Source organism: Sebastes umbrosus, chromosome 9 (assembly GCF_015220745.1).
Source record: "Sebastes umbrosus isolate fSebUmb1 chromosome 9, fSebUmb1.pri, whole genome shotgun sequence".
NCBI lineage: Eukaryota > Metazoa > Chordata > Actinopteri > Perciformes > Sebastidae > Sebastes > Sebastes umbrosus.
This window is the reverse complement of record NC_051277.1, coordinates 2,491,906-2,500,715: the sequence shown is the minus strand read 5'-3', so window position 1 is coordinate 2,500,715 and position 8,810 is coordinate 2,491,906. Positions and strand designations below refer to the sequence as shown.

At 45.9% G+C, this 8,810-nt stretch overlaps 1 protein-coding gene across 4 annotated transcripts; it reads right to left on the bottom strand.

Annotated features, from left to right (window-relative positions):
• Positions 1–207: 207 nt before the first annotated feature.
• Positions 208–8,759, bottom strand: rest (RE1-silencing transcription factor). Of its 4 annotated transcripts, XM_037779567.1 has the most exons (7): positions 8,636–8,759; positions 5,124–5,386; positions 4,455–5,015; positions 4,214–4,374; positions 3,595–3,678; positions 1,042–2,592; positions 208–918 (listed from the first exon to the last, which is right to left on the bottom strand). In XM_037779567.1, the coding sequence occupies exons 2-7, from the start codon at positions 5,369–5,371 to the stop codon at positions 404–406; spliced, it is 3,120 nt and encodes a 1,039-aa protein (XP_037635495.1). In that variant the 5' UTR covers positions 5,372–5,386; positions 8,636–8,759; the 3' UTR covers positions 208–403. The 4 variants fall into 4 exon arrangements, with proteins under 4 accessions (XP_037635495.1, XP_037635492.1, XP_037635494.1 ...); XM_037779564.1 differs by having other exon boundaries at positions 208–2,592; XM_037779566.1 differs by having other exon boundaries at positions 208–2,592; positions 8,616–8,750.
• Positions 8,760–8,810: the final 51 nt, after the last annotated feature.

Sequence of the window (8,810 nt, the reverse complement as noted above, 5' to 3'; positions counted from 1 at the left end):
CTGTTGATAAGATCGAAGATCAAACTCCACGTTTTGGCTCCAACGTTGACTGGAAAGAACAGAAGTGGGTTTAATATATTTAACAAAAGCTGGTGCTCGGACTCCTTATTATACATATACTTGTGTGTGTGTGTGTGTGTGTGTGTGTGTGTGTGTGTGTGTGTGTGTGTGTGTGTGTGTGTGTGTGTGTGTGTGTGTGTGTGTGTGTGTATATATATATATATATAACCTGTGTTAATGCTTAGAACCACAGAAGAAGAGACTGTTGATAACATCCAGCTAACTGCGATAAACCGACTGCTCTGTTTTGTTTTGAGCGCCAGAATTCAAAGTTTCTGTTTGAAGGTCAAAAAGGCTGAGAACAAGATGTCCACGCAGAATGTGTTGCCATGGATACAGATCCTCATTTCTGTACTTTGGCGGTGTCGTCCATGTAGTAGACGTTGACGAGATGGCGGTTTAGGTGGCGTCGGTACTCCACCTCCAAAGGGAACGTGCGGTCGCAGAAGATGCACAGGTGACTCTTGAGCTCCGTCGGCGTCGGGATCTCGTCGGTGGGCGTTTCGGGGTCGTTGGCCATCTTACCCGACCCGGCGCCGGCGCTGTTGAGGCCGGAGTCGTCGCTGCCCTCGGACGCGCTGTCGCTGATGTCGCTTCCCCCTTCGTGGCTGCTGTGGATGCCCTCGTCGTCCTCCGGATCGGCGGGTTTGCTGCGCTGGCTTGGAAGCACCAGAGAGGGTGGTGACGTGGGTTTGACAAATGTCGAAGGTGAAACCGGCGGTGACGTGGGTTTAACAAACGTCGGAGCACGGCGGTCTCTAGCTGGAGGTGTGTCCTCACCTGAGCTGCAGGTGGGTGAAACTGTTGGTGACGTAGGTTTAACAAATGTCGGAGCACGGCGGTCTCCAGCGGTAGAATGTTTGCTCTCACCGGAGCTGCAGGTGGGTGAAACCGGCGGTGACGTAGGTTTAACAAACGTCGAAGGTGAAACCGGCGGTGATGTGGGTTTAACAGGAGTACGGCGGTCTCCAGTGGTAGAATGTTTGCTCTCACCGGAGCTGCAGGTGGGTGAAACCGGCGGTGACGTAGGTTTAACAAACGTCGAAGGTGAAACCGGCGGTGATGTGGGTTTAACAGGAGTATGGCGGTCTCCAGCGGTAGAATGTTTGCTCTCACCTGAGCTGCAGGTGGGTGAAACCTCCATCTTCTCTGAGGGTCTCTTCAGGGTCTTCCGTGGCCGTTGGGGTCTGGTTTCATCAGTGGAGGCCTTCTGAGCAGGGCTGGTTCCTGTCGGGTGGCGCTCAGAGGTCGTGGTTGGTGTTGGTTTGTCCAGCTGAGCGTCTGTTAATGGACTGTTGACTGAAGTCTTCTGGTCTTTAACTGGATCCACAGTGGAACCTGTGGCTTTCTTGCTAATGTTCCTGGTCTTCTTCTGCTTCACAGGGGTCGTCCCGTTGGACCTGTGTGGTGTCGGAGTGGCATCGTTGACCTTCTTAGTGTCTTTTGAAGTAGCGCTGGCTTTCAGCCGTCTGGTCTTGGATGGAGTCTCGGACGAGGACTTCTTGGAGAGATCGAGAGCCTCCACTGCTTTCCTCTTTGCAGCCTTTTCCTTGACCACTTTTTCCTTCTGAGTTTTCTCAGGAATGTCCGGTTTCTGCTGAGCTTCTTCGACATGTTCTGGTATTTTCTCTGACTTCTTTGATCCGGACTTCTTTGGCTTGTTGAGGCTTTTGTTCTCCTTTCCACTGCCATCGTTCTTCTGATGTACTTTCTCCTTCTCAGGCCTGAACTTTTCTTCCTCTTTCGGCATCACGACTCTTTCCTCCTCCGATTTTTGTTGGTCAGATTTGTCCGTCTCCATTTGGTCTTTGTCTGATTGGTCCTGGACAGTCGTCTTCTCTGCCGGCGGCTTCTTGACTCGTCTCTTTACCTTGTCTGTATTTACAGCAGCAGTTATTGTCTCCGTCTCTAGAAGATTCTCGTTGACCTTCTCAGTCTTCTTCTGCCTTGTCGTGACCTTTTTCTCCGGTTCCACCTTCTCCTTCCCTTTCTGAGGTTTCTCTTTCTCAGCAGAGACGTTGGATTTCTTCAGAACCTTGTCAGCTGCTTCGCTCGGCACCGGTTGGGCGGCGCCGGGCCGGCTGCTCTTTTTGATCGACAGATTGATGGGGCTAGAGTCGACGCTCTCGTCCTCGTCCATGTCAAAGTCCTCTTCCACGTCGGATGAATTGTCAAACTTGCTCGCTCTGGAGTCTGAGTTTTCATCGGCGCCGTCAGTGCCGGGTTTCTTGACGCGCAGTTTGACCTTGGAGATGTCCAGGTCGACGTCGCAGCCCGAGTGCCTGGACTTGATGTGGTACTGCAGGTTGCATTTCTTGGAGGCGGCGTACTTGCAGAGCGGGCAGAGGAACTGGCGAGGATTGAGGTGGAGTTCGACGTGCTTCTTGAAGTTGCTGCGGTCGGCGGTCTTGTACTCGCAGTACGGGCAGGAAAGAGGTTTGGGCCCATTGTGGACCTGCCGGGCGTGGCGGGTCACCTCATGCTGGTTGGCTGCCAGGTAGTTACAGCTCTCACACTTGAAAGGACGCTCGCCTGCACACAGGAAGGTGAGAGTCAAAACGAGGACAATAGGACAGAGGACAGGTGAGACACCAAAGGGATTCATGCAGCAGGTGATCAAACAAGACAAGACTTCATGCAGGAAGCTTCATGTCCACCAGAACACATCAACCTGAAACAGGTGTGTTTCCAGACTGATCTGTTCTAGCGTCAACACTTCAGACAGGTACACAACAACACACAGGAAGTGACAACACAGGAAGTACTTCTACTGAAATCACTTTACCATGTTAGTCCAACATCGACTGCTTCAGTGAGAGCAACAAACACAAACATGTTTACAGTGAGAGACAAGAAGAACATAAAATCACCTCTACTACTACTACTACTACTACTACTAATACTACTGCTACTATTACTACTACTACTGCTACTATTACTACTACTGCTACTACTACTATTACTACTACTACTATTACTACCGCTACTACTACTACTATTACTATTACTACTACCGCTACTACTACTACTACTACTAATACTGCTACTATTACTACTACTGCTACTACTACTACTACTATTATTACTACCGCTACTACTACCACTACTACTATTACTACTACTACTACTACTACTACTACTATTACTACCGCTACTACTACTACTACTACTACTACTACTACTATTACTACTACTGCTACTACTACTACTACTACTATTATTACTACCGCTACTACTACTACTACTACTACCGCTACTACTACCATTACTACTATTACTACTACTACATAACAGTCTGTCTACTAGTTGTATCTCTCGTATTTGAAGTCTTTCTCTGGTATTTCGCTGCTATCAGAGGTGAAGCAAAGTCATTGTTTTATAAGTCACAAGTCTCAGGTCTCTACTATGTGTCAGGTAGGTAGGACAGGCACGTCCCGGGTCAAGACAGGCAAGTCCCATAACTACTTTATTACCCTGTGCAGGGTTCAGTGTGAATTAAGACGCATGTTACAGGGTTCAGTGTGGACGACTGACCAGAGTGAGTCCTCATGTGTCGGGTCAGGTGGGTCTTCTGAGAACTGGAGTAGTCGCAGTACGGACACTGGAAAGGACGGACACCTGTAAACACAGAAAACACAACACGTCCATCACATGTTGGTCTGGATCCAGACCTTTAACCCCGTCAGGTTGGTCATTGCAACAACAGGAAGAAACAGAGACGGAGACCCTGATCACACGGAGACGCATCACTAGAAACACGTCACCTGTAAAACCATTGTTTTGCTAAGGTACAACGCGCCTGGCATGTGCCCTTTTCTTGCGCTGCACGTTTTTTCTAGCGGTTTTTAGACGCGCATAAAAGTTAAAATATTCACAAAGTTTCATCGCACCGCTCGTCAATGTCACAGTTGGCCCAAAAGCTGTACCGGAGAGGTCAGACACACCGCTACCCGACGGTAAAGATCAGAGTCAGCGTGCTAAACATATTAACCGTCATCGTTTCTTGTAAAATGTTCGGTGTAAATCGGTAACACCGGTGTTGTCACAACTTTATTAACCGGTTGGAGGATGTCCTCACCGTCACATCCCTAGTAGCGACGCGTCTCAGTGTGATCAGGGTCTCAGGTGTGATGAGGTCTCAGGTGTGTCCTACCTGTGTGCGTCCGAATGTGTTGGATGTAGTTGCTCTTGCGGTCGGAGAAGTAGGAGCACTGGCTGCAGGTGTGCAGTTTGCTGGGGAAGTGATTCCTCAGGTGTTTCCTCCAGTGGTACTGACTGACGGTGGTGTACGGACACAGCGTGCACTTAAACACCCTGCAGAGACAAGACATCATTGATTATATAAAGATACTGATCAGCTGACTGATCAATACCTGCCGGTGTGCTCCTCTTACCTGTGGTCCTCCCCCTCCTTGCTGTGGTGCTTCAGGTGAGCGATGTAATGGTCGTATCTGTTGGTGTTGTAGCCGCACCGTTCGCACCTGATCAGCCCTTTGACGTCACCTGCCGTCGACTCCTCGCCGCTCTCCGCCTCCCCGCCCGACGCCGTCTGGGACTCGGGTATTTCTGCGTCAGCGTCCTTGATCCTGGTCTTGCTCCTGCCCTCAACCCGGTTCACCACCATCATCTTGCTGACGCCGTGAGTGCCGAGGTGTTCGACAAACTCCCGCTCGTTCTGAGCCTGGAAGTGACACGGCTTACAGTGGAAGGGTTTCTTCTTCTTGGTAATCTCCGTCGCGACAGCGGGGCTTTGTTGACGTTCCATTTTTCCCTGCTCAGGTGTTTTAGTGGCGGCAGAGGGGCGGGGCCGAGTGCGACGGGACAGGTCTTCAGCTTTGTCCCCGTCTTCTTCCTCCACGTCGTTTCCTACGACCACGGCGACGATGTTCGGGCTGGGAGACTCGGGGTACTCAACGATACACACCTCTCTGTAGTTCTGGTTGTCGTAGCTGTACCTGATCACACACACACACACACACACACACACACACAGGTGAGTTAACATGACGCCTGGGAGCGGACTAACTCCCGACCCGACGACTGAGAGCGGACTAACTGCTGACCTGATGATGTTCTCCTCCTCGCTGTCCGAGTAGCTGCATCCCACCGTCTTCAGCTCCATCATCTCCTTCTCGTCAGCCGCACTGCCATCACCGCCGCTGCCCTCCGCCGCCGTCACCGCCGCCACATTGGCCAGCATCACCAGCTGAGGGGCGGGCAGCGTGTTCCTGGGCATGTCGCTCTGAGCGTCCTCCATCAGAGAAACACCGACAGGAAACATCTCCACCGAGAACACCGTCTGAGCGGCCATGTTGAGTTCTTCACCTGCGGAGTCGACAACATGGAGGGTGAGAACGGGAAGTTATAGTTCTGATGTCACACAGACGCTTTCTGATTAAGAGTACTGCTTAAACAAAGGTCTGTAGTGTATTATGGTGTACTATCTGGTAGTTTAACTGATGTTAAACCTCAGATGATCTGAGTGAGAGGAGACAGACGAGGAGATGATGTTTATCCTCTATTTCACTTTTTACAGTGTGTTCAAACCAGACGTCGCTGAACTCCATTCAGAAAACGAGCGTTTTTAAAAGTAGTTTGCTTGTCGTCATGGTAACAGACCTGAGTTCAGACTTTTTACTGATCAACATCATTATGTAGTTATTTCAGCATCGTTCTGATTTGTTTATTGATATTAAATCACAGAACAATCAGTTTATTTTGGGTTCATATGTGTTGTATTAAACCAGATTAATTCAGCCGACGTGTGACTTGCTGGATCCACTGAATACAGCTCAGTTATACTACTACTACTTCAGTAAAAGTAGTTATACCACAGTATAGAAATACTCCGTTACAAGTGAAAGTACAAAAGTATTAGCATGAAAATATAGTTAAAGTAAAAAGTACTCATTATGCAGAATAATCTATATTATATGACTGTATTATAAAGATTGATGCATTAATGTGTTCATCACTTTAATGTTGCAGCTGGTAAAGATGGAGCTACTTTTAATGACTTTATATACTGCTGGTACTTTAATCTATAATAATACATCAGCATTTATTAGTGGATTACATTTAGTTTTAATAAAATGTAAAGTAAATAAAGCTGTGAGAGAAATGTAGTGCAGTAAAAAAGATGATGTACAAGTACCTCTAAATTGTATTTAAGTACAACACACACAGTATATCTGCAGGACCTCCAACTCTGAGTTCTTTTAAATCAAAGCATCAAACTTTCTTGTTTGCTGCCTTTTATTAAACCAGATAATGATCTTATATACTGCACTACAGCTTTTACTCTTCTGTGTTTTATTCTATCCTAGCTTTTATTTTTAGCTTGTTTTTATTTTCTAATCTTTAATGTTTTTATATGAATATGGTAAAACATTTAATAGATATCACCATGAAACTTCCCCTGTTGATTACTTACATTACCACAATTATTTGTTTTATTACAAGTGTTGTGAAAATGTATTTTTAAATATGCAAATTATGTATAATCTGATCAAATATGTGCAAATTTGCATACATTTACAGAACAGAAATCAGAACATATGTTTACTTTTGACATATCGGAGTCAAAGGTTTGGATATCTCTTTTTAATCACTCCATAAATCCGAAAATATTCTCAACAACCATAAAAAACAATACTCTGTTTTGTCGACTTTTATTTTTAGCTTGTTTTTATTTTCTAATCTTTAATGTTTTTATAACTGTTTTAATTATGTCTTAATGTTCTTTTGCACTTTGTCTTAATGTTCTTGAATGTTTATATAAAGCACTTTGAATTGTTGCTGAAATGTGCTCTACAGATAAAGCTGCTTTAATCTATATTATAATACATCAGCATTTATTAGTGGATTACATTTAGTTTTAATAAAATGTAAAGTAACTAAAGCTGTCAGATAAATGTAGTGCAGTAAAAAACGATACTGTACAAGTACCTCTAAACTATTTAAGTACAACACTCAGAGAGTGTCTCTGCTCTCAAAGTGTCTCTGCTCTCAAAGTATCTCTGCTCTCAGAGTGTCTCTGCTCTCAGAGTGTCTCTGCTCTCAGAGTATCTCTGCTCTCAGAGTATCTCTGCTCTCAAAGTATCTCTGCTCTCAGAGTGTCTCTGCTCTCAGAGTGTCTCTGCTCTCAGAGTATCTCTGCTCAGAGAGTGTCTCTGCTCTCAGAGCATCTCTGCTCTCAGAGTATCTCTGCTCTCAGAGTGTCTCTGCTCTCAGAGTATCTCTGCTCTCAGAGTGTCTCTGCTCTCAGAGTATCTCTGCTCTCAGAGTATCTCTGCTCAGAGAGTGTCTCTGCTCTCAGAGTGTCTCTGCTCTCAGAGTATCTCTGCTCTCAGAGTGTCTCTGCTCTCAGAGTGTCTCTGCTCTCAGAGTATCTCTGCTCAGAGAGTGTCTCTGCTCTCAGAGTGTCTCTGCTCTCAGAGCATCTCTGCTCTCAGAGCATCTCTGCTCTCAGAGTATCTCTGCTCTCAGAGTATCTCTGCTCTCAGAGTGTCTCTGCTCTCAGAGTATCTCTGCTCTCAGAGTGTCTCTGCTCTCAGAGTATCTCTGCTCTCAGACTGCAGTGAGAATGAGTCTGTCGGCCATTTTGAACAGCACCACGGTCAGTCGACAGCGCCAGAAGAAACATCCCGTTCAGAACTCCGCCCGCAAAACAACCACTTTAACCAACTACTCCAGACTCAGCTAGAGAGTCAACACACAGCTGGAGTTTAACAGTTAACACACAGAAAGATCATTACTAAACGTTACAAGATTAAAAAAAGAAGTTTTATATTAGAAAGTGATGAAAAACCTGAAATCATCCGGATAACAACAGCGACCTGACTCACTCTTAAACACCCTAAACTTCAATAGAAGTCTGGTGGGAGGAGAAGAGACATACTTCACTGTTTTAATTAACTTTAAAAAGAAACACTTTTAGCTGTTCAAACTATTTATTTAAGTCTGTTAAAGATTAAAAAGTGAAAGTTCTGATTAACAACACGTGTTTGTGAAGATTAAAACAACTAAATACTCTGATTCATCTGATGAAATATGTTTTAAACTCAACAAAGATACTTTTTGTTTTACATATAAATATATATAAATGAGTATAAGTGAGTATAAGTGAGTATAAGTGAGTATAAGTGAGTATAAGTGAGTATAAGTGAGTATAAGTCAGTATAAGTGAGTATAAGTGAGAGTAGCAGCAGGTCTGAGGAGCTGGTTGTGATTCACAGTCCGGATTCACTAACTTAGTTTGCGGAAGCAGAGCTGCAGTTTAACAGTTTAAAGTGTATTTAAAGTGAGTATAAAGTGTTAAAGGAGTGTGTGTCCTGTGCTATAGTGTAGTTGTAGTGGTATAGGAGCGGTCTGTAGTTGGGGTTCTCCGCGGTGTGGTCGTGTTCGTGGTTCGCCGTGGTGCTGATCAGCAGCAGGACAGCGCCTCCTCTTCTTCACAGACTCCATTTTACTACAAACTGCCTCCAACTTTACAGCCGCTCCGCTCCGACTAACAACTCTCTCTCTGCCGGACTATCAGCAGCCAACAGCCGGGGATGACTCACCGTGTGTCCGGGTGTCTCCGGGTGTGTCTTGTGTCCACTTTGCTCCACTTCTCACCGCTTTTAAAAGAGTTTAACTTCGTCGAACAGCAGAAAGAGAAAAGTGGAGAAGAAGAAGTTTCCGCACATTCCTCCACACTGACGCACGGCGGCTGACGTCATCACGTCGCTCCCGGCAGCGAGCTACAA

Coding starts and splice junctions, on each gene's coding strand:
- rest (XM_037779564.1), bottom strand. CDS start 5,371: ATGGCCGCTCAGACGGTGTTCTCGGTGGAGATGTTTCCTGTCGGTGTT. Junction 4,375..4,454: donor AAGGAGGGGGAGGACCACAG/GTAAGAGGAGCA, acceptor TTGTCTCTGCAG/GGTGTTTAAGTGCACGCTGT. Junction 2,593..3,594: donor ACACATGAGGACTCACTCTG/GTCAGTCGTCCA, acceptor TCCTGTGTGCAG/GCGAGCGTCCTTTCAAGTGT.